This window comes from Eulemur rufifrons, chromosome 16, assembly GCF_041146395.1.
Source record: "Eulemur rufifrons isolate Redbay chromosome 16, OSU_ERuf_1, whole genome shotgun sequence".
NCBI lineage: Eukaryota > Metazoa > Chordata > Mammalia > Primates > Lemuridae > Eulemur > Eulemur rufifrons.
In genome coordinates, this window is record NC_090998.1 from 54,873,119 (window position 1) to 54,899,577 (window position 26,459).

Consider the following 26,459-nt stretch of genomic DNA (forward strand, 5'->3'; position numbering starts at 1 on the left):
CCAGAGCATTCTTCACACAGCAACCTCTGCTGAACTGCAAAGGCCTGCAGCCGCTTCCTTCCCGCTACTTTCACTTGCGTTTCTAGCTTCCCTCCTTCCTGCTGCTGTGGCTTGTGGCCTGATCAATGTCCTAGGAATCCTGGGATAAGAGCTATGGAATTTCCCGCACACATTTAGCTACAACCATATTTTTTCCCTCTTACCACAGCACTGACCTTGAAGCCATCCATATCCCCTCCACATTGTACTTGCACAGAAATCCTAATAACAGCTTCCTAATTGAGTTTCTGGAACATAATTAACATTCTTTCGGATAAACGTTCCAATTGTGCTGTCCTCTCCTTGTAACAAATAAACTATAGATTTTCCTGATTACAAAAGAAAGAAGAAAAAGGAAAAAATTCATTTGTGGACAAATGCACAAATTGGGAATCAGGAAGGGAGGAGGGACACGTGTATCTTTCATGTCCCTGTTACATTGCTTATTCTACAAGTCATTGTCAATGATAGCAGAAATAAGAGAGAGAGAAATATTGGAGGAGAGAAAGTGATCTCTCCTTCTGAGCTAAGAAGTCTTAGAAGTTACATATAAATTTTGGAAGTTGAGGATAGCTTTTTACCCTGGCTGGAAAAAAAAAATTCCAATAATTTCCCCAGTTCAAGAAACTGATACTGATTAACACTGCTCATTTTGGTATAAATTAAGCCACAAAAGAATTCTCTGCAATATTCCTCAAGCAATAAAATCTGCATTGATATATATATATATGTACATATATATGTTCTTATACATGTACACCCTATATGCGCAAACACATCAATTATTCCATCATAGTGATTATGCTGTCTCAGAATATATCCTTTGCATCCTTTATGCCCCATTTATCCAGAAAATCACTTTTCTGCACAGAAGGGACCTTCACACCAGCTCATATTTAATTGCATGTTTCCCCTTTGCTTTTTGAGAAAGCTGAACATTATTGATTTATTTGAGAAATAACTTCAACTCCCTGATTTTTTTATTAAATCATCATGTGCATAAGTAATGCAAGTGAATTACAGGAAGTATTAGCATTAGCAATTGTTGTCAGCTACCAAATCCACAACATGGTTAGAGGCTAGATCAAAAGAGGTTAGGGAAGGCTAATGTAGCAAAATTGCCCATTGCCTCTATGTGATCATCACCCAAAAGAAAAACCACAGCTTCTTCATGAATCTCCAACCACAAATAAGCTAAAAGTGAAATGACCTGCCAGAATTCCTCAATGATGCCTTTTATCATCCATAAAATTAAATTAACTAGGCAGTATATGACATTATAAGATAGAACAAACCTGAACTGTAATTCACAGTGACTTTGAGTTTACCACCATGAGTATATGATGGTCACTAGAGGAAATATCTCCCATGAGCTCTAGCATTCACATGGGCATATCCAGATACAGAGACATCATTAACATCATTTGTCTTCACTGAATAGACAGAGTGCATGTCTTTCACCTTCAGAGCATCTGCTACTCATGTAAATGCAGAAAACTTGTTCAAGTATTTCAGGATGCCAAACAACCCACATACTTTCTCCTAACAAGAGTTCATCTTGTGTTCTCAATTTACAATTTTTATTAAATTATTTACATTTCTTCCCAGGCATTTCCCAAGCAAAATGAAAGACTCTGTTTCATTTGTCTCTATTTCCAAATACCCCAAGTGAAACTGGATCATAATAAATACACAATGTATGCTATTTAAAAGCATCAATGAATGGATCATTGATTCTCAATATAAAGTATACTATAAGTAGTAGATTTAAAAATACAGAAAAAAAGAAGCTTGTTAAATTTAATCACATTTGGTGCATAGAGAGGTTACCAAAATGCAAACATGATTTCATTGAATTACCTTGGCCTCAAAAATCAACTCATTTGATTATATTTGGGGGCATAAATGCAATAACAACCATTTAGTCTCTGACTTATAGCTTTAATGAAGATCCTCCTATTATGAGGTTCAACTTGAGAGGGACTATAGTTCAAATAAGGTGTTAACCTCAACCTGTATTTAAACTATGATACCTCCACAAATTGGGAACCTCTGACCTGGGTTACATAAGGTAAGAATGTAAGCAATAGGACCATTACATTGCTTTGATTAATAAAGGATGATGTTTGTTCAGTGATATCAGGAATAGTATTCATCAGTTACTCTCAACCCATTTTATTTGCTCCAGCAACAGAAAACTACCTTCCCCCCACAGCACTCTTTTCCTTTCAGTTTGCTTCTTCATTTATTATAATTTGAGTCAAGTGACCAGAGGATCTTTAATACGATTATTTATTTAGACAGGCTAAGACTAAGGCCTATCTGCTTAGAATTGATTATCACAGAAGGCAGCAGGCTCAGGACAGGATATGATCAGCTATAACTACAAGGGCTTCCTAAAGCAATTTTTTATTCAACTATTTATTAAGCATCTATCACGTACTGTAAACAGAGGATACCAACATGTTTTCTGATTTCATAGCAGTAAGAAAACAGGCAATAGTCAAGTAATAAAAGAGAAATATCAGAGCGTAAGAAATGCTGTAGTAAATAATCACTGAGATTCAATAATGACCATTTACAATTAGTCTTTTTTAATCAAGCATCAGTGACAGAGGAAAGCACCAGCACCAGCTGCAGTGCCAGGGAAATGGCAATACTTACCACCACAATTACGTTTGCTGCTGGGATTGGAAGATTTTCCACTTCAAGATCTTGACCAGCCATGGCCAGCAGATTGAGAGATGGGTCATACGCAGGTCTAGGAAATGCTGAATTAACAATTTGGTGGCGTTTGCTTACTTGAGCTTCAGAAGAGGAATGGTAGCTATGTTTGTATATCTTTTGTGGAGCTATATCCAGGCTCTTCTCAATGTCTTGTGAATGGTGATAAACGAATATTGGCTTCCCACTCTTCTTCTGATTAATTGCCAGAAAGTGATCATTATTTCCTGAAAAACACCCTGAAAGATGAAAGAAGCAGAAAGAAAATCAAAGACCCTATTAGGAGCAGGTGTAGTTCGAAAAAATCCTATTTATCAGACACTCTAATACCTCTTACACTAAGAAGTTTCCTCCTTTATCTAAACCCACAGTTTCAATACCATGTTGGGCTTCTATTTATTCCTGGATGTCCTATCTGTTTCTAAAATGATAGACGTGTGTATCATATTTAAGCTTTCCCTCAATCTATAGCATTTCATGCAATTCTTATTTCATACTTATTTTACCCTTGCTTGCATTATAGTTAACTATGTATAGTTTTTTTAATGTTTGTAGAATATTTTAAGCTCACTGAGGGAAGAAATCTGAGTATACTCATTATAGCAACCTCCAGTTGTCCAAACTATATGCATTCCCTCTTTAGTAACATGGCCATCCAGTTAAAGGCCACATTTCCCAACCTTCCCTGCAACTAAGAATTGTCATTTGATCAAGTCATAGCCATTGGAATGTGAGTAAATATAATGTGAGCAGAGATGTGATGTGGCCTTTCTTTCTACCTTTCCTCCTTTGTGCTTGCTGAAATGCATATGGTCTGGTGGGAGCATGAGGTGGAAATGTGTTAAAGATGGCAGAGTAATACGACAAAAGTATCCTGGCCTCTGATGAAGGGGAAACTACCATACCAATCCCAGAGTTCCCACTCAAACTTTATATGAGAGAGAAACAATTTTCTATCTTGTTTTAGCTGCTGTTATTTTAAATATCTTAGTTACAGCAATTAAACCTATATACTAAAAAGTACATTAATTTTTATTTCTTTTGTTAGGTAAAGATCCATTGAATTGAATAACCGTTTTTCCTATTTGTTACTGGCCACAGGAGGAAATGGATAACACATGAATCAACAAGAATATCACTAGGTCAAACACCAATTAGGAAAGCAAACATAAGAACATCTATATAGCATGATAAGCGGAGTGAACAGATCACAACATAGTAATGCCACCTAAATAGTGCCTAGCAATACTAGGTACTCCAGATTTTCCCTGAGCCTGCCTATGGCTACAATAACCTGTACAAATATTGTTCTTAGAAAATTACTTACCTCTTTTTATAAGATTCTTCCCCAATCTCATATTATTTTATTTTTTACTTCCCAAATCTTGCACAGACCTGCACATCTTATTTTGCAAATTTCAACTGTGCTATCATGGTAGTTATAGTTCTCATGCTACTGGGCATTATAAATTCCTTGATTTGGTAGGAGAGCCTGCTTCTGAGGTGAAAAACTCAAGTTCATTCATGCAAACGATATGGCTTTCCCCAAACAAGGGACCACTTAAAATTAGCAGTATTAGAAAAATAAACTAGGATAAAAAGTAGTATGTCCATTCTATTTCTTAACTCCAAGGCAATCACTCATTTTAGCTATCCACAACAATATCAGACTCAGTTTCTCAGAGGTGAGAGAGGAAATTGCTCACCTTTCAGAAGTGTAGAAATTCTTCTAGGACACTAGAATATCACTTAGTGAATTACTTTTAGTAAAATACTAAATCAACATCTTGTGGTCAGAAAGGTATTACAATATACATCTAGGACATTTTATCACCCTTCTCCACTAATAAAATAGTGACAAGAATGATAACATTGAAGTACCCTGTTCTGAATTCCATAATATTATGTATGTATTCCTAATGATGGTTTCATTCCCAAATCTGAGGAACTGTTATTTCATTCAGAGAAACAAAATTGACAGTTATTTCAAGGCCATCACTGTCTAGTCATCACTTTTGGCCATCATTATGGGAGATTGATTGCTTCAAAAAACATTATAGTCTATTTAGCATGTTCAGAATTGAAGACATGACGATTCTCTTCTGTTACTATTTCAGAATCCACGTGAAATGTAGTTGTAATTCAAATGATCTAAAAAAGATAAAGCTACTAGTATCACAAGGTGACTCTAAAACTATCTATTATATCATAGAAGAAAGCAATTGTGCTAAGAAAATAGCTTTCTTTATATCCCTAAGTGAAGGTCGAGGGTATATTGGTGAGATAGAATTGCTGAAGATGCGAGACATATATGCAGGTCATACAAGGCTTTGTGGAGGGCAAAGACTATAAAAACCAGCAATTCCTCTACCCTGGATACTCTATAATATTACATTCAAAAAAGCAGCTTAGAAGATCAGAGAAAGTAGATATCTAAGAGAGGGAGAAATAAATGAAAAACTGAATAAATTACATAATTATCTTCAATCTTTCTTTTTAGGTGGTATCAATCACAACAAGCCTTTTCAGAACCACTTTATTTAACTATAATAGATGAGTCCAGCTAACAAATATCTCTTGTGCTAAACTTGGCCTATAAGGAAAGAGAAAAAAATCTAAGTTGAAGTGCAATTGAAATACATTTAAAATTTCCCAGCCTTATCCAGTTGTCTATGTGAAAGGACTTAGGCTTGCCTTGTCCTTGAGTAATGAGTTCCAGGTCGGCAGCATAATATCAGGTGCCCAACTGCAACCATTACTTAGGAGAAAGTTTTTAGACTCCCTGCATCAGAAGCACTTGGGACATGATGATGTGGTTTCCCAGACCCTAGCTTGGAACTACCATAGCAGAATATCTGTAAATGTAGCCTAGGAATTGGGGTTTATGATAGAATTCTTGTCATAATCATATTCTCTGAAGTTTGAGTACCACTTAGCTAGTGTTTGGAGTAATTTTGCATTCTCTGTCTTCAAATGTTATTTCTCTCTCACCTCCTTCATTTCAACTTTATAAATATACTCAAGTAAACATTTTGGAAATGTGAAGACTGAGATGCCAAGTTCTCTATTGGTGGAGCTGTAATTCTAAAGCAGCCAACCATCACAGATTTTTCCTCTCTCTGTCCTCTTAACACCTCACCCTGGACACAGAGGCAGTTGTAGAAATGTAAGAAATTCACCTCAAATATAATGATGCGGATAGACTTAAAGTGAAAGGATGAAAAATATATATCATGCAAACATCAATCTAAAGAAAGCTGGAGTGACTATATGAATATCAGACAACATAGACTTCAGAGCAAAGAAATTACCAAAGATAAAGAGGGGTGCTGCATAATGATGGGCAGGCACATGATGCAAGGTACAAGAATACGTAATAATCCTAAACATGTATGCACCAAAAAATGGTCTTAAAATCCATGAATCACAACTGACCAAAATAAAAGGAGAAATAGGCAAATCCACGATTACAGCGGGAGATTTTAGCAGCCCTCTCTTAATATTAGATAGAACTAGTAGACAAAAATCAGCAAGAGCAAGGTTATAAATGAACAACATCATCAACCAACTGGATTTAATAGATATTTATAGACACTACAACCGAGAACACCAGGAGATATATGTGCAAATGGGATATTCACCAAGATAGAACATATCCTGGTCATAAAACAAAACTTAACAACTTTAATAAAATGAAATTATATAAAGTAAACTCTCTGACCATAAAGGAATTAAAGGAGTAACAGAAAGAAAACAAGAATATTCACAAACATCTGGACATTAAACATCACACATCTAGATATCTGTAGGCCAAAGAGAAAGTCACAAGACAAATTAGAATATATTTTGGACAAAACTAAAATAAAAATATATCATAATTCGTGGGATGTAATTGAAACAGTGCTTAGAAGAAAATTTATAGTATCAAATGCTTATATTAGGAAAGAAGAAACATCTCAAGTCAATAACCTAGGCCTTTACTTTGAGAAAAAAGATCAAAATAAATGTAAAACATGTAGAAGGAAAGAAATAAAAAAGTTAAAAGTAGAAATAATTACATTGAAAATGGAAAACAACAGAGAAAATCAATAAAACAAAAACTGGTTCTTTGAAAAGGTCAGTAATATTGATAAAACTCCAGCAAGATTGATAAAGAAAAAGAGAAGACACAAATTTTCAATATTGGAAATGAAAGGAGGGTTAAGATTACAGACCCAGTAGACACAGAAAGGATAAAAATCCTCTGCACGTAAATTCAACAACTCAGATGAAATGACCAATTTCTCAAAAACTACAAATTAATGAAACTCACTCAAGATGAAATAAATAATCTAAATTGTGCTAAAATTATAAAAGAAAAATTCCTGTGAAACTTTTTTCTGAATAAGAAATCTTCAGGGCCAAATGACTCCACTGGCAAATTCTACCAAACATTTAAAGAAAAGATAAAATCAAACCTATACAATCTCTCCCAGAAAATAAAGGAGGAGGAAACACTCATCAAAATCAATCAATGAAGCCAAAATTACCCCCATAACAAATCCAGCGAAAGTACTAAAAAACAAAACTATAGAAAAAAAATGGGTGAGGAAGATGACTGACTAGAGACATTGGTCGCCAGATCACGTCAGAAAAAGGGAAAAGTTTTAAATGGGAAAAAAAAAAACATAACACAGGTATAATTCTGAGGTAATAGTGCCAGAAACTACTAGAGATTCCATGCGAAGAAGTTGGAAAGCAGAAAAGGGAGCAAGATATCAGCAGAGATCAACCCCTGAGAAACTTGGAGTCAAGTTGTGGAAAGGGCAGGTGGGGGTTTTGTGTCTCCTTCCCTCATACCTCTGGTGGTCAGCAGGCTCCCGAGCTGCTGGAGAGATGTTCTACCCTCATGAGCCCAGAGCTGCTGCCACCAGTGAACTGGGAGCTTCTTGAAAACAAAGCACCAGGCTGCCGGCCTCCTTGGAGTCACTTCCTGTCATCACAGACCCAAGCCTAGAAGGCAGACACCATACTGCTTCTCCACCCATTGTGTGCCTTTGTCCTTGTTTTTGTTTTAAGATAGTAGAGATTTTAGCGCATTTAATCCTTAAAAGGAAGGAACCAGTTGAGGAGTGGTTGAAGATACAGGAGAAAGCAGCTGGAACAATCAGTAGACTGAGCTCCCCCAGAAGACAGGAGGAGATAGGATCCAGAGTGTAGGCAAAGGGATGAGCCTTGGTTGGGAGGAATGTATTTCTACTTTATCTCCCAGTCGCTCTTCAATCCCCTTAAATCTAGCTTTCTCCCTGCTGCCCAAAACACTGAAACTACTTTCTCTAAGTTCATCAATGACTTTTTTAATGAAAAAGATTTACAATTAGTGATGACTATAGATACTCTTGATATACTTTTTAGTGAAAAAAGTAGATTACAAAACATAGTGTAACCTATTGACTTTTTCTGGTGTATTGTTCTTTGAATTTGAACATTTCTTTCATTATAATATGGGGGAAAAGGGGATAATTAGGGATGTTAATTTCTGTTGGAAGTTGAGGAATTGATCTGATAATGATTTCTGTTTTCCCTGAGTAGAAGGAGATGAATGAAGTTATCTCCTAAGAGAGAGAGAGAGAACAAGGGGGAAAGATTAGAGGTTTCAGGAGAATGGAGGATTAAAACAGTTCTTGTAAAGAAAGAGAGAGAAAGTTAGTATGAGTTATGTAGTAGGATTTCTCATCTTCATTGAGATCTCAGTGACAATTTTCTCTACCTGTGAAGGATAGAGTGTCTCTCACAGAATGTTTAGTAAGTAGCTTGTCAAAGACACTCATCTGCATTTAAAATAAAAGTACTTTTATCATTGAAAACCATTTACATGAAAATAACCAGTGAGTTTTGATGGTCATAAAATTACACAACTGAAATTTCATTCTGAACATGACCTTCATAATCTCTGAGGAGATCTTTAACAAAGGAAAGAGAAATATATGAAATTACAATGTTGAGTTAGAGTACATTATGATTCATTATTTCAAATTCAATGCTGGTTATTCCTAGATGCAAGAGGTGGAGTGGCCTTGTATATACCCTCTCAGAATAAATCCTTGCATTGCCAGCATTTAAATTAATGTCAATAACTTGTGAAAGGAAAGGATGAAATAGTGGTCTCTTAAGAGACCTGAAAAAGTGAGCAATCAAGAAAAGGCAACTTTGTTATTTGATCATTTTGTGAAAGGAAAATCATTGTTTTTTTAAGCATTGTTAACACTTTCTTCTCTAGAAAGAAGAGATAAATGGCTAACACCAGGGACTTCTCTTGAGAGTTTCTGCATGAGAAATGATGAGGCTACCATTTGATTTGTTAGTGTCTCCCAGGAAAATGAAAAATACACAGGTGTATCAGTGACATTTTCATAGGGAAAATGTCTATTAATGTTGAGAAAGGAAAGAAACATGCTTTTTTTTCAGAGCAAAAAATTAAGAAATAAGGGACCTCGATTTTAGTTTCAGTGACTCCTCTCCACAATTTCCCTGCCTCTCATCTATTTTTTTTAAGAGATGGTGTCTCTCTCTGTCACCCAGGCTAGAGTACAGTGGCACAATCATAGCTCATTGTACCTTAAACTCCTGAGCTCAAGCAATCCTCCCACCTCAGACTCTGAGTAACTAGGACTATAGGCCTGTGCCACCACCCCAGGCTAATTTTTTATTATTATTGCTATTAAATATTATTTTTGTAGAGATGGGATCTCACAATGTTGTCCAGTCTGGTCTCAAACTCCTGGCCTCAAGCAACCCTCCCACCCCAACCACCCAAATAGCTGGGATGATAGCTATTCAGGCATGTGCCACTGAATCCAGCCCCATCTATATTAACTTGAGCAAGTTTCCTTACCCCAGTGAGCCTCAGTTTTCTCACCAGGAAATGAAGGTAGTTCTTGTGTATCTACAACTAGATTAGACATGTACTTTAGTAAAAAAGAAGCCACAGTTCAGTTAGATTTCACACGGTTTGAATTTTTTTCTAAAGAGGTAAGTTTTTCCGTCAATATAATAAACGACCCCTTGGGAACTTACAGGGGCAAGGATTTCCAGAAGTGATATATCCTTGGATGTAAGGAGACTAATATTAAAACTATTTTCCAGTTGTCCTGTAATTATATTGGTAATAGTAACCTAAGAAGTCACCACGATACTAATCTCCAGTTAAAAGCACCAACAGTTACATCTGTGGATGGAACTGGAGGCCATTATCTTAAGTGGAACAAGCAAGATACAGAAAGACAAATACCACATGTTCTCACTTGTAATTGGGAGCTGAATAATGAGTACACACGGAGGTAGAGTGTGGAATGACAATGGAGTCTCACAACAGTGGGGGGTGGGAGGGGAGTAGATGATGAGAAATTACTTAATGGGTACAATGTATATTAGTCAGATGATGGACACCCTAAAAGCCCTGACTTCACCACTGTGCAATGTACCCCTATAACAAAATTACACTTGTACCCCACAAAATTATACAAAAAAAGTACCACCAGTAATAACACTGAACTTTTCTGATAAACATTATAGCCTTCCCAAAATGACAACCCAGCTTGGTTAGGATAACCTTCCCAGGTATAACACATGCTCACTCTTTCCAATCTTAATAGAAAATTATAACAATACTTTGAAAGAGTCCATTATGGCTATGTCTATATACAAAGCCAATTTTACAGAATTCAATTTTTATGTCTCAGTTATGTTCTAACAGCACATGTATATGTATGCATGGATTCATATATGCACTCATTGATTTTGTTTTGTATCGTGACACCAAATAACCAAATTGAGAAAAATGTTTATGCTTAAACCAGCTATTTTGTCATAAAAAGTAAAAAAATAATAATATCAGGGTTTGTATAAGATGACAATGATTAAACTTAACAAAATTGTAAACCCACATGGGTCCCCCAAAAGACTTGGACATGCTTATCACTGAAAGAACTCTTCCTTCCAGGGCTGATTTTCCTAAGATCCGTTCCATGCACTGAGATGTGAAAACATAATCCCATGAGGAGGTGCTATGACATTCTCTAATATTATTTAAACACTCCACACATTTGACCAGTGACGTGTCCAATATATCCATAATAAAAGTAAAGAAACTGACAGCAAAGTAATTAGTCCATTTTTATAGAGCTAGCTCTATTCTCCTCTATTTAGGAGAGGACCTGAATCCCATAGGAATAAGGGATGAATTTAACCACCTTGTAAACTTTTCTTACATGTTCCTTGATATAGACATTCATATTTCCTCAAACATTCCATTCGAAAAAGTGGTTCCTACTCCCACTCACAGCCTAACATAAATACTCTGCGTGTCCTTTGTGTCTTCCTGTTTATCCCCTGAAAGTTGAGCTGCGCAGTGTAAAACTCTATTTGGGAGTCGCCGAATTGACATCCATTTCAGGAAAAATCCATCGTGTGCTATGTGCTGGTGGTAAAATTGCAATGAAATGGTTTCATGTTTCCTGATTTTTTGCCCGGCTTTAATAGAGTTATTTTTCATTTGATAAATATCTATTACAGAGTGGAACATAATACAATTAGAACAGTACCTTGGGACAATGTGACTAGACATAAGTCATGAAGAAGGAATGAGGATTAAGACCACTGGCCTCAGAGTCTGATGGAAGAAGTAGGATTTATGTCAGCTCAGATAGAAGCAGTCAGATCCCCCCCCTGTTGCTGGAAAATTGAGTCAAGGGATGCTTGGAGGAGAGATTGACAGGAGTGAATGCTGCTCCATGTTAAATTCTATATAGCCATTAAGAGAAGACCTTCATCGAGATGCACCCTCTGGGGAACTGCAGAAGGCAGAAAACTGCTCATATGACTAGAAAGCTGAGAAATACTAACCTCTGCAGAAATCATAGGAATTGGTTTCCATGTGTGCTTACTGAGTAATGAAGTAGCACATTTGGAAACTAATTTTTATACATCATTCATTTTATGCAAACAGCTAAAATATAATTATTTGAAAATACTTATAGGAATTAGAAATTCTCCATTGTTTTTACAGTAAAGTTCTCTTGAAAGCAGGGCTCCAATTTCAAGACAAGAAAGAGAAAGTATCTGTGTTAAGGATAATTCTCATAGTCGATTAGGAATTATATTAACACATAGCAAAATGAACATAAGAACATATAAAAAATTAATATCTTTTCATAGTAATGGCACTACAGAGATATAAATGCTCAAATATTAGGGAAAGAAGAGGGTGAGGAAGGAGGTTCACAGCCAGCCATATGAAGAGATCCCTGTCTTATTCTCTCTTGCCTGTGGTTAGGGATTTGAGGGGCACTTGGTAGACCCTCAGGCCAACACTTTTATTCCATCCTGTGTTAGTCCCTTCATCCACATTTTGAAGTTAATGCCACTGGACTAAGATATTGCTTTCTAATAATTCTTTGAAAAATGAAAATTCACTAGGGAAGGACCTTATAATTAACAACTATTCTTATCTGAAGTAGATCAGTGTGTCAATCCTTTCTAAAACACAGCTAGTTAAGAAGAGAACTCTCCTGGCATAGGAAGTGTCCTGCTGCACACTTTAGTTGGGGATGGACAGGAAAGAGGAAGCTGGAGATTAAGGCTCAGCCTGAGAACACAGCCCCCAAGGGCAAACTTCAAGACATGAAGGGCTGAGGGTGGGGGCTGGGAGGGTCCTGCCAGCTGTGAGGACTGAGGCTACAGGTTGAGGTATGTGGAACTAGAGGTATGGGACAGGTCTAGACTGGCAGGCAGTGACCTTGCACCCACTGGGAATTCATTGTGGACTCAGCAGAACTTAGCCCAAGGGGAGACAGGATGCCCGATTCCCAGGTTGCATATGTGGGAACTCTGATTCCATGAAGTGTACACCCTCCCCCCCACCACACACACACCAAAGATACATGGATAGGATCTTCAGATTGGAGTATGCAGACCATGCACACACAGGCACGGAGAGAGAGAATCACTTTTCACATCCTCAGCTTTTATGTGTGTTTTTCTGCAAAATTGACCTGGTTGAGAATGGACTTATAGTCAAGTCATCATGCTGGCACTCCTTTCCTGAACTAAGCTTCTTATTCCACTTTACAAAACAAAGGCACACCTCTCACTCAATCTGAACTGGATGTCTCTATCAGAGTATGAAAATTCCTCCAAGTCTCCAATCAAGGAGACAAAGTAAAATATTAGTCTAAGCAAAGCCTCTTTTAATCAGGACCCACTCCATATAAACCCACTGTAGGATTCCAGACTGTCCCTGTATACTATATATTTCTTTAAGAGTGTAAATTAGCATTAGAAGTGAAGCATAGTGGCTCCAGTTGGCTGCTGTGAATTCAGAGTCTGTAGACCCGGCGGCAGGAGTGGTGATACATGTCCTACTCTTGCTCTGAGACTGACCGATACTTCACCAGAAGGGTTGTCCACGAGCACAGTGGCTCTGATGGTTACAGCTTTTTTTTTCCTTACACATTTAAGTTTTGAAAGTAGCATTTATGTGTTGTATGAAAGGAGAGAAGGTTAGCACTCCCCCTGACAAGGATGGAAGAGGCTCTCGGGCCTGTACAACACGCATACGGTTTATAAATAATTAAAAAAAAAAAAAAGAAAGAAAGAAAGTAGTATTTAGTTCCTTCAACACAAACTTGCTAATTATGAGCATTTTTAAATTTATAAGATGAAGGTTCTACTAGTATATTCATATAAAAATAAGGATGCGCCAATTTGATTTTCATGGCATGCACTCTTCACTAAAGAAAGTTTTAGAGGGATTTTTAAGAAAATAGGCTAATAGTTAATGTGTACATTTTTTCTTTTCATATATGGGAGCTGAAATATAGGACCAATGAAAGTTTTCATATGATAATAAGATAATTCTTAGAATTTCTAGTTTTTGAATATATTCAATATTCCAGTCTCCATGCTGTAGGGCCTTATGCATTAGCTTTTTATTCTAAAGTCTCAAACCACCCTATTAAGTAGTTATTACAGTGGTAACTCGATTTTATAGATGAGAAAAGGAAGGTGCACGGAATATAAACAATAAATGACAGAAGATGGGATTCAAAATCAGGTAGTTGGATTCTAGAGCCTAAAGTTTTTCTTATTGTGCTACATGAGTTAGGGCATATTTCTGTTGTTTCTGAAGTGCAGCATGCTGTTTCAAAACATACTTTCTAGCCTAAAGGGTGAGATGATTATCTTATAAAAGTATCTGGGATAGAGTTTAGTACATCATAGAGATTTAGGAAATATTCATTTGTTATTCTCTCCCTTTCTTATAAATAAATTTCATTTTTTCCCTATGAAATCCAATGCATATCTTGAGAGGAGACCCTTTTATTATATTTTCATAGCTTCAGTTGATGCTCAGATTTAGGAGTTACAAGCAACATGATAAAATTTATAATTCAAGCACTGTAAATATCAGGCATTCCCAGTATGAGGAAGCAAAACACTCAGAAGTAACCCATGGACACCTGATGGGAAATTCTGATGCTCTGGCAATACAGAGGTGCCCAGAAATGCCAGGAGCTGTGCCCAACTGGACCAGACTTGTAAACACCCATGAAAATCACCCAAGAGCGCTTCTTGACTGTCATGAAATATTCAAAGGCACCAAAACAGCTGCCTGACTGTGTCCTTGGATTTGCATAAAGGGAAGTATTATACCATAGAAAAGTTTCCACAATTGAATTCTCAATTTTCTAGTGGGCTGCAGGCCTCCAGGGGAGCCAGATTGGAGCTAGAGATAATCAGTCACTTGAAGAAAAAAATCAGCAAGAAGAGTCTTGGCAGACGAGTTATGGCTGAGTAGCCTGGGTTTTAGGGGAGTGGTGAGTAGTTTCATGAACAGGTTGAGGCTGTATTTGATCATCTCTTTTATGTTCTTTCCATATCCATGCCTTTCCCTCTATTCCTTTACGTTGAAAAAGCCCTGTCTTCACCAGTCTATAGAACCACAGGCAGCCTTCTACGTGGACCTGGAGCCCAGTGGTCTAGGTGCTCCATGGACTACAAATGATAAGTAGGAGAGTGTCAATTGGTCAGCAGAGAAAAGGATGGCCAGAGTGGCAGAGTACAGAGGGAGGCCTTAGAGCTATGAGTAGCAGCCCTGGTCTATGCCTGAACTTCTCATCCCTTGTGGGTCTCTAGAGGGACCAATTAGGGAGGTGGCTCCTAGGATAAGTCTGGACTACCTGCTAAGCAAGGCAGTGCAGTAGGAACCAGATATTTCAGACTTATGGTGTTTATGTAAATGTTACACATTTTTACTAACCATCAGGTAAATCCAAGAAAAATTTGCATTTCACATTCATTTAAATCGGGTTTGCTAAAGACGTGATGCAAAAACTCATGATTACATGAAACTTTTTGGTAAAGCATTGAGAAAGAGAGAAAGTTAGGGGATATAAAGTGTTAGAACTTCACATTTCACTATCAACCTGCACATATGGTCAGGCTCATGCCTATAGTAGATGAAAACTATGCAGCTAAGGCTTAACTGAAAAAAAAAAAAAAAAAAAAAAAAAAAACAGTTGGAATCCAGAACTATCCTAGGCATGTATGCTTCTCCAGAATTAGCTCAAACACGAAAAGAATAAAAAAATTGCTCCAAATATCATTTATCATCTGAACTCTACCTTCCCTAATCTAATAATACCTAACACTTCTGTGGCACTGTAAGACAGTGCAGTTTTGCAGATATTTCACTTAACTCTTAACTATTAGGGTATTCTGCTAAAAGTTGTCTAAAAATATGGCACTTTCTCCCTTATTTAGATTTTCTCTTTACTTCTGCTTTAGCTATTTCATTTTCTTCAGGGACAATTTTTTTTAAAAACTATTTTGAATCAATAAGGGCAAAGAAAATCAATTGCTTATAATTAAAAGCTATACCTTTATATTAATGGATGGATGATCCTTCAATCTAACTCACCAGATATCACGTTTGAGCATCTTTCACAGGTAAGTAGTAGTCACTCCATGATGGGAGCTGATTCTGTGCACTTATGCATATTGCTTCATTTCCCCTCTAGTCTCCATCAGGAACTGAATCACTAGTGTAGTAAAGTAGCTGTAGAGTTGTGCCCTATACATATGGCTGTGCAGGACAGTGAATCACTGTGAGATGCTCTGTGCTCATTTAGTGCTCCTTTCCAAAGTATCAGTAGTTTAGGACTGCCTTAGGCCAGTCTTCTCATTTAAGTTAGAAAATGGACATTGCTTTAGATCTGAACTAGGAAAAAATAATTCATGTCCCTACTGAACTTGGTGTTTGTTTCAGCACAAGCAGACATATTGATCTAGACTGCTGTATGATGCAAACAATTAGTTTTGCTTTGTTGTTGGTCCATATGGCTGCAATTTTAATGGACATCAACATCTTAAAATATTGAAATTAAATGAGATTTGATTATGGGGAAAGTCGAGATAATCATTATAAGTAAAAATGATTTAAATGGACTGTGCTAATGTTCACAATATAAATTTACTAATTGTATTTCTGTGGCAAGTATCATTACAATAATAGGCACTTATAGTTACATTATATGGTGCATAAGCATTAGGAAATTTGATCTTAAAATAATAATTTACCATTAAATCATTCTTTTTCAAAGCTATTAAAATCCTTTATGTGGGGAAACATCAATGCTACTCTAAATGTGTCAGCACTTATAAGTGCTTTGAAGATGAAAAATGCATGCACAGGCCAAGTAGAATCTTTCAAAATCCCCTTCTAATGGGAAAAAATGGCTTTTCTACTTTTCAAATCTGACTTCACAGAATAGCTTTTAAAAGATTTAACAATAAACTTACCATAAAACATAACATCCATGTTACCACTAGTACTAATGGCAATGAATAGGCTTTTGAATTATGATCCCTTCATCTCATAAAAAGTGACTTTTTATAATTCATAAAACAGTATTCATTCTTCAGGTGCAAGTATGTCCCCAATAAGAAAAAAAATGTGTAGGATCCAAAAACTTTATGGTTCTACAAAGACTTTCTGCATATAAAATATATACAACCATCCAAATACTCAGACTTTTTCTGTGATGGTTTGAGTTTTATTTGAGGGAAGAAGGAAAGGTTGGATTATTTTTGGTCTTGATTTATTGAAGCCACTGCCTCACACTCCCACCTGATTTTGAATGTCTAAGTGGCTCATGCTTGCTAATACAAGATACTACCAATCAGTAATCAGAGTTAGAAGTTCTGGGTATATTCCTTAGTGCACAACTGTCATGCTATGTTGCTTATATAACTTTCTGATCTCTTTGAAATAAAGAAATTCATCTCTTTCCTATTCTTAAGTAGCACTGGAACACCATATGGGAATGTCTATTTAACTAGGAAGAGTTCAACACACAACTACATCACTAATAGCATCATGCCCATGGAACACAAATTTATAGACTGTGTTTAAATAAAGGCTTTTCTCTCCCATCTCCATTTCTTTGTAACCAATAAATGTAAATTGGATTGAGGGAACAGTAGTAAAGTCAATTCTCCTCTTTATGGTTATGAAGATGAAATGTGACCTCTTTGTTAATGTAATTTAATTTGTCATAATTTATTTTGCCAAATGCTTCCTGAATATATTTACTCATTTGCTGAACATTTATTGATGGAATCCTGGGTAACAAGCACAGTTCTAGGGAGTAGGTATACAGAAATAAAAGCTACAATTCTGTTAGTGTTCTCAAAAAGATTTTTCCTTTTTTTTAATCAACAAGCTTTAATATATAGGTTAAGTGCATTGATAGAGAAATATACAGGGCCCAACATGAAAATAGGAAAGCTAATTAAATGAAATGGGACATCAAAAAACAAAAAAGCAAAACAAAAATAAAAACAAAACAAAAACAAAAAAGGATTCTCCAAGTGGGATACACCTGATCAAGATTTGAAGCTGGAGAAGTAGTTATATAGAAAAAGAAGCAGAGTTATAGGTATTTAAGAAAAACAGAACAATATGTGAAAATGAGGTAAGGCATGGCAAACCAACAGAAATTTGATCTTAGTTTATAATGTGCAAAGGAGGACAAGATAACAGGTAATAAAGATGGACTTAGGGAAGGTCTGATCATGAAAGACTTTGCCACGCTAATGAGTTTGGATTTTATTCTGAGAAAAAGGAGATAGCTGTATTAAAAACTTTTGTGAGAAAATAATATGATAAGGTATGTTTTTTAGAGTTTTACTCCTGATGTTATTATGAAGAATGGATTTAATAGGTTATTACAAAATACTATATGAGAAATAAGGACTTGTCCCAAGTCAGTGACATGGACATTTAGAGTGGAGAAAACTTGATAAGAAGAACTGGGTGAACTTTTGGATAAAAAAAGCAAAGTAAGGGTCCAGGATGAGTTATTATGTTCAGGCTTGGGTGATTGTGGGGGTCCTGACATTATTCACAATTATAGAAAATATTTATAAAAGCAATTGTGATGGGAAGTGCTAAGTATGAACAGTTGGATATAAGATTTTTGTGGAATATCTAAGCACTTCTAAGTAATTTTAAATGTAGAATTGGAGTTCAAGAGGGATATCTGAGATAGAAATATGGATTTTAAAATCTCTGACATGTATATCTGAGTATAATTATCCAGGGAGATGGTATAGAGAGGATGGAACAAAAAAGACCATGGACAAATAAGCTCTAGAAAGCACCAACCATTAAGTGATACTCAGAGGAAGACTTAAAAGTATAAACTGAGAAATGAATGGAGACGTAAGAAGGAAGCTAGGAAGTAATGTCTGTCCATGGGAATCAAGTGATGAAGCTTTTCAAAATTCAGGAGAGATCAAATTAGATAAACACTATAGATATTCATTGGTGGGAGACAACATCTTATGATAACCTCCTTAATTATGTTCAACAATAGGGTGATAGGATGAGGGTTGGAGTTGGTAGAGACGTAAGTGAGAAACAAAATAGGCAAAGTTGAATGTGGATAATCCATCCCAGAATTTTTATAAGGTGCTAGGCAGGGTGTGATTTCCAACAGAATATTTAGTCTCCCTCTTCCAAAATATTCCTAGAATTGATAAATGAATTTAGTAAAGTCTCAGGTTATAAAATTAATGTACACAAATCAGTAGCATTTCTATACACTAAAAACAACCAAGTTGAGAATCAAATCAAATACTCCGTACCACTTACAATAGATGCTAAAATAATGAAATACCTAGGAATATACTTACTAAAGGAGGTGAAAGATCTCTACAAGGAAAACTACAAAACACTCATGAAAGAAATTGTTGATGACACAAACAAATGCAAAAGCATCCCATGTTCATGGATTGAAAGAATCAATATTATAAAAATGTCTGTACTGCCCAAAGTGATTTATAGATTCAATACAATTCCCATCAAAGTACCAATATCATTTTTCATACAATTAGAAAAAATAATCCTAAATTTTATACAGAATCAAAAAAGAGCTTGAATAGCCAAAGCAATCCTAAGCAAAAAGAATAAACCTGGAGGCATCACATTACCCAACTTCAAATTATACTACAAGGCTATAGTAATCAAAACAGCATGGTACTGGCATACACGTAGATGCATAAATCAATGGAACAGAATAGAGAACCCAGAAATAAAACCATATACTTATAACTAACAGATCTTCAACACAGCAGACAAAAACACACAGTGGAGAAGGAATGCCTTATTCAATAAATTGTACTGGGAAAATTAGATAGCCACATGCAGAAGAATGAAACTGGATCCCTATTTCTCACCATATACAAAAATCAACTCAAGATGGATTAAAGACTTAAATGTAAGACCTGACACCATAAAATTTCTAGAAGAAAACATAGGATAAACTCTTCTGGACATTGGCCTAGACAAAGAATTTATGACTAAGATCATAAAAACAAACATTAAATACAACAAAAACAAAAATGAATAAATGGGACTTAAACTAAGAAGCTTCTGCACAGCAAAAGAAGTAATCAGCAGAGTAAATAGACAACCTACAGAATGGAAGAAAATATTCACAAACTATACATTTGGCAAAGGACTAATATCCAGAATCTACAAGGAACTCAAATCAGCAGGAAAAAACAATAACCCCATTAAAAAGTGGGCAAAAGACATGAGCATTTTTCAAAGGAAGACATACAAATGGCCAAAAAACATAAAAAAATGCTTACCATCACTAATCATCAGGGAAATGCAAATTAAAACTACAATAAGATACCACCTTACCCTGTCAGAATGGTCATTATTAAAAAGTCAAAAAACAATAGATGTTGGCATGGATATGGTAAAAAGGGAATACTTATACACTGTTGGTGGGAATATAGATTAGTATAACCTCTATGTAAAACAGTATAGAAATTCATGAAAGAACTAAAAGTAGGTCCAGCAATCCCATTACTGAATATCTACCCAAAGGAAAAGAAGTCATTATATAAAAAAAAACTTGCACTCATATATTTATCACAGCACAATTCACAATTGCAAACATATGGGTCAACCTAAGTGCCCATCAACTGATGAGTGAATAAAGAAAATATAGTGTGTGTATATATATATATATATTTATATGCACACCATGGAATACTAAATCATAAAAAAATGAAATTATGTCTTTCACAACAACTTGGATGGAACTGGAGGTCATTATCCTAAGTGAAGTATCTCATGAATGGAAAACCAAATGTCTCATATTCTCACTTATAAGTGGGAGCTAAGATCAGGGTATGCTCAGCCATACAGAGTGTTATAATGGACATTGAAGACTCCAAAAAGGGGTGAGGGGTTGAGGGATGAAAAATTACCTATTAGGTATAACATACATTATTCAGGTGACAGGTACACTAAAAGTCCTGACTTTTCCACTTAACAATGCATCCATGTAACAAAAAACCATTTGCACCCCCTAAATGTATTGAAATAAATTTTTGAAAAAAGAATATTTAGTCTCCAAGGTGCTAGAAATATATAATCTCAAATACACATATTCCTATGTCTCTTAAGTACCAAAGAAGTAGAAAGATTTTTCCTAGTGCATTAAACCCTCTGTTTGTAAATTAGTTGTATAAATCCTTAATATCATTATACCCATTGCTACATGCACAAGGCATCTGAATAAGTAAAAATGTAGGCAATCAATCAGCAAGGCATTTCGGCTATACAGCATCTGGCAATCAGTTTGAAAAACTTTTGTTACTGAGTTGATCAGTAGTTCTGGTCTCATGCAAACCCATCCCTTGTATCCCTTTAGTTCACAACGGTAGCAAAGTCTGTTAGAGATACTGTGTCTTCTGGGCATGCAAGCCTTCTAGGGAGCAATGTGAGTTTTGGAAAAATGAGCTCTTTTGAAGTCCATTCTGTTCTCTTAAAAATTTTATTTCAATAGATTTAGGGGGTGCAAATGTTTTTTTTTGTTCTTTGTTTTTTGTTTTTTTGCTACATGAGTGAATTGTTTAGTGGTAAAGTCTGGGTTTTTAGTGTAGCCATCACCCGAATAGTAGACATTGTACCCAATATGTAATTTTTCAGACCTTGCCCCCTTCTTATCTTTCCTCCTTCTGAATATCCAATGTCCATTATACCACTCTGTATGACTATGTATATCCATAGCTCAACTCCAGCATGGCCATTATTGAAGTCCATTCTGGAAGTGGCTAGGTTGACTAGGTGTGTTTTGCATGGGTGCCAAGAAGAAATGAAATGCAAAAAGGAGAGACCAAAAAATCACTGTATTGTGTTATTAATTCAACATATTTGTTTAATTTTTAAAGATCTCATGTCAGGCACTGACCCCAGGTCCTAGGTAGGGCAGGATCCAATAGATACAGCAATAAACAAAATAGATAAAAATCTGTGCCCTCAGGGAGCTTATATTTTAATGCATAGAGGGAAAACTGCAATAAATAAAACAAATAAGTAAAATATATTGTATGTTAGGTGGTAAAGACCTGTGGGAAAAAGTTAGGCAGAGAAGGGGTACCAGAGTTCTTTTTTTTTTTAGTGGAGGCTGAGGATGAAATATGGAATAGGATAGTTATTGATGGCCCCCCTAAGAAGGTAACATTTAAGTAAAGACTTAATATTATTGATGGATTAAGCTATGGAGATACTGGAGAAAGAAAATAGCAAAACATTATGAGGTGGATGAGTGCTTGGCATTTTCTAGGAACAAAAAGGAGACCAATATGGCTGGAGAGATAAAAAAAAAAAAGGAAAGTAGTGAAAGATAATATCATAGAGGTAATGGGAGGAGAGAATCTAGCAGATCCTGGGCCATTGTAAGAATTCTGTAGAGCAATTTTGAATAGGCTAAATGGATTCTGGAGTTCTAAGGGACATTTAAAAATCTTAAAATATAACATATCATGTTCCTATCAGTTTAACCTTTCCTTTGAGGATGGTGCTTCTGCAAATGACCTCTCAGATATTCTTGGCCCCACCATAGAAACCCTTCCTCCCTGAAGACTAGAGAAATTGACTATGCACTTCTCTGAGAGTAAAGAGATATTAATAGTTTCAGGAGATATACTGAAGGCAGTCTTTGTGCCACTCAGAAATGCTATACTGAGAACAATGTGGAAATCTGAAAAAACCTTTTCCAAAGCTTGAACAGAGAATAACATACTGAAATTGGTTTCTATGTTTTCTTAGAAAATCATTCACTAGGAGAAAGAATGCTTTCACATGGGAATTTTTAAAAATTCCCAAGAAATTTATTCCTTTGCAACTAAAATACTACTCTACAAATAATAGCATCTCCTTACATGCAATATGCTTCTTTGTGCAAAGAAAAAGAAGAAATACTGACAACAATAAGCTATTTGTTGATCTTCCACATAATTATCTTATTACCATTCATATTATTGGGGTAGCTTTTAATTGCCTTCTTGACTATTACTGAAGTAGTCGTTTCAACTGGAGCTTATTGAATCAATGCACAGAAGGAGTATAGAATAAGGGTAGTTAGGTTAAAAGGATTTGGAACCACTAACTCAATGGTAGCCTCACCTATTACAATGAGCGTACAATTTTATATAGTACTCAGTCACAGGTCTGGAAGCCTGGGTATTCATTCTGACTACACTGTTAACTAGCACTTTTACTATTCTGGATCTTAGTTTTATCACCTATAAAATAAGCAGTTGAATGAACAAAAAGTATAACTTTCTTACGAAGGAGATTTATGAAAATCATCTGCCATGGATAGAATGGAGTCTAGCTTCTCTAACACGATCCATGCTCAGAAATTCCTTAGGGTTACCTTACCCAGAGATGTCAATTCCACAGCATTGTACCCCACTCCTCCTTTTTTGTCTCCCATAGCCATTATAAACAGACCACAGTACTTCTCCCTCTTGGATCAGAACTTAGGGTCAAAGTCATTCTTTTCTCCCACAGTGTCTTAGGCAATCATAACCAAATTATTAGAGATGGCACTGAAGTTGAAAACACTTTGCTACCTTATTATTAGGGAAATGATTATGCTGAAAGCAACAGTTCCTAATATAGCTAACAAGAGCACTCACTTTCTGTCAGCCACTCTCCCATCTCTAAAGCATTCTAGCATGCCATCAGTTCGTCAGCATAAAGCAGTTGCTGGTATACTGGGCATAACTGAAAGGAAGCAATTAGCTTTTCGATCAAAGAGGTCTGAATGTATATAATTCATTTCTCCTCTTTCTGAAATCTGCCTCTGTCCTGAGAGAAAAGTCTTCTGTAAAAGAAACACACTAAGACATTCAACAAGTAGAGAAATCAGTGACTTCTTGATTTTTGTCCTCCCACACACTCATTTTCTTATTGCCCAAATCTATAAGAGTCTACATCAAGAAAACTGTGTGGTTTTTTTTTCAGTTCTGCTGGAAAGCCCTAACAATGTTGTTAGATAACTGTGATGAATTTTAATCTAATAACAGCTTGTGACCCACAAATTACTGTTTAAAATTAAAATCCATTTAAAATGAAACTGGCAAGACAACCACAATATTAAACTTGCAATCTGCTGTGATAAAACACCTATCTAAAGCACTATATTAAATGTGGATACAATTAGTTTCAATATAGCATCTTGCAATGGAAATATAAAAAGCCTTTCAATGCATTGCCTTATTTAATTAAAATTGGTTGAACAATCTTATTTTTGTCTTTATTTATTTTTTGAAAATTAAGAAGTCAAAGTACAGATGAATTGGCTTTGCCTTGATAATACACCCTTTGGCAGAGCTCCAGGTATAATCTAGGGCTATAGACTTCTAGGCTTCTCCTTGGATGAACAAAAATCCTCTATTTTCCTCAGCCCAAATGTTTACCTACAATAAATTTAGAAATGTTTTCTACATACTTAATTTTAAGTTTATTTACAACTTTTAAGTTATAATTACTCAAGATGTATTAAATGCGATCTTTAAATATTTTATATATTAATTTTGAAAAATGAACTACATTGATATTCTTGATAGACCAGCTAAATCATTACTAAACTTGATGAGAATTGAGATTTGAAGGGAGATAATGGTTTGTATTAGTGCTATCATTAAACAATAGTGAAAATAAAACTCAAGCCAATGTGTATGTTTCCATCCCATATTTCAACATTGGAGAATTGTATGTAGTAATGAAAGGATTCACTACAGCTGTTTGCAAATAATTTAATGACCAAGTCATAGCTATTTTCTAATTTTCAAAAGATACCAAAGAACTATTGAAAACCCACAATATAACATCATAATTATAACAATTAACATATGTACTTAATTATAGATTTAATGCTCCTATACATTATTTACTCAAAATATTCACAATGCATTTAAATAGCATCAGCTAGAATAAGAAAGTACCATATTTCACCCCCATTATTGCACATATAAAAAATCACCCACTCTTTTAATACAAAGATAACACAAGGACTTTTAATTTCACAACAATTACTTTTACTCATTACCCCTAGAACATAGTATACACTCAGTAAATGTTAGTTGAAGGAATGAATGAATATGTGTGATTGTATGAGAAGAAAACTCAAGGAAAATGCCTAGTTTTTGATTGTTACAGGACTATTGCATGGACAACTGCTGTCGCAGTAGGGTTTCTAAAATCTCTCTGCCATATTTTATTTTGGTTCATGTGTGTGTAAAAATGATAAGGGATTCAGTCCAGCAAGTCTCTATGTTGCATAGAGGTGCTGTGTATCCAAAAAGCAGTGATATCACATATAAAATTCCCCAGGTATTTCCTAAGGTTTATTTCCATACAAGACTTTATATTGGTTCTAGTATCAAATCTATTTATATTTGGGAGCAGTCTCACTGTTACTATTGGTTAGACCTCATCAAATATGTCCTAGGATCGGTGCCTACTCCAGGGTTGTCAGCTTTGAAACTGTGATTGGGTTTTGTTCAGTGCCTGAGGACGCTGGCCATGGTGCTGAAAGAGAAAGAAGATTCTATTTGAAACCTTTCCTTCCTCTTATTGGTTTAGAAAATTCGAGTGACAAGAGCAGGGGCCAAAGGAGCCTGGAGCAGCATCATTAATGTAAACCATGTATTTCGATCTTTTAGGGGGAAATATGGCCCGTTAGGTTACAGCAAATGCCTCCCTGTGAGCGCTCGTTAAACCAAGAGACCTTACGAACGTAGCTGCTGCAGTAGAAAAGGTTACATCCAGTAGGATGTCTTGTCCCTCTCCTGAAATTGGCAGTTAAGTGCATAGCCTAGAAACAGGAGCAGGGAGTCTATATGGAGGGGAGCGGAGGGGGGAAGCAAACCTGCATTCGTATTAAAAATGTTCACCATTATTTGAACAAGGTAAAGAAAAATCAAGAGCTAATTTTAGCTTAAGTTTTCAGCCTCAGTCTTCCAACAGGTGCACGACTTCCTCACCCCTTCCCTGTCAGGTACTGTTCTGCTTTACCTTTCTCTGGCTTGCTTTGCGAGGCAAGCTTTTCCTAGAGTCCTCAAGCATGTGCAGTTTCCTATTTCATCCACAGCTCCAGCTCTACGCCTGGCAACCCCTTACCTGCAGCGTGAAGATTAAGAAGCAGGCACAGCGCAGGGAAGCTGATTGCTCTCCGCATAGTGTTTGCATTGAGAGGTGGAGGAGAAACTGCCACGACCCCACTTCGGGCAAAGTGCTATCAGAAAGAGCCACCGCCGAGGGTTTTCTGGTCTCCGGGATTCGTTCGCAGGTCCTCGGCTGGGGTTTGCAGAGCGGTCTGTGTGGTGCCTAACAGAAACAAGCACCAGCTTCACCTCCCTAAGAGAGGCGGAGAGGAAGAAGAGTAGGAGGTTGCGGGTGCGGGGAACAGTCGCCAGGCGGGGGCCGAGGCGCTCAGAGGCGGCGAATGCTTGGCCTTCTGGACGCCCAGCAGCCGCGGCGGGGACGGCAGGGTGGACTCCGCGCCAGCCCCGGAGCCCAGCAGCGCTGCAGCCAGCGCAGTGCGAGCAGCAGCCCAGACGCGCCGCGGCTACTGAGCATGCCCAGAGCCGGCCCTCACGCGGCACGGAGTTTCAAAGTGGAATTCCACTTCTCCGGGTCTTGGTAGCGGCTGCGAAGGGGGCCGCTTGAGGCGGTTATTAAGGACAGAGAGTCCATCAAAAATCTGGGGGTGAGGTGGAGTAGAGTGGGACTAGACGGGTGCATGACCAGAGGAACCAGAGGAGGGAGCTGAAGAGAGTGT

General features: G+C 36.5%; 1 protein-coding gene and 1 pseudogene across 1 annotated transcript in view; one reads left to right on the plus strand and one right to left on the minus strand.

Annotated features, from left to right (window-relative positions):
* PTPRR (protein tyrosine phosphatase receptor type R) overlaps window positions 1-26,257 on the minus strand; it is a 231,363-nt gene extending 205,106 nt beyond the window's left edge. Inside the window, exons 1-3 of the mRNA XM_069490087.1 lie at window positions 26,238-26,257; window positions 25,799-26,203; window positions 2,704-3,002 (exon numbers count right to left, since the gene is read on the minus strand). Of these exons, the coding sequence (XP_069346188.1) occupies window positions 2,704-3,002; window positions 25,799-25,856 (357 nt within the window). The 5' untranslated portion in view covers window positions 25,857-26,203; window positions 26,238-26,257. The remainder of the gene's footprint in view (window positions 1-2,703; window positions 3,003-25,798; window positions 26,204-26,237) is intronic.
* LOC138397796 (U6atac minor spliceosomal RNA) lies at window positions 13,280-13,376 on the plus strand (annotated as a pseudogene).
* Window positions 26,258-26,459: the final 202 nt, after the last annotated feature.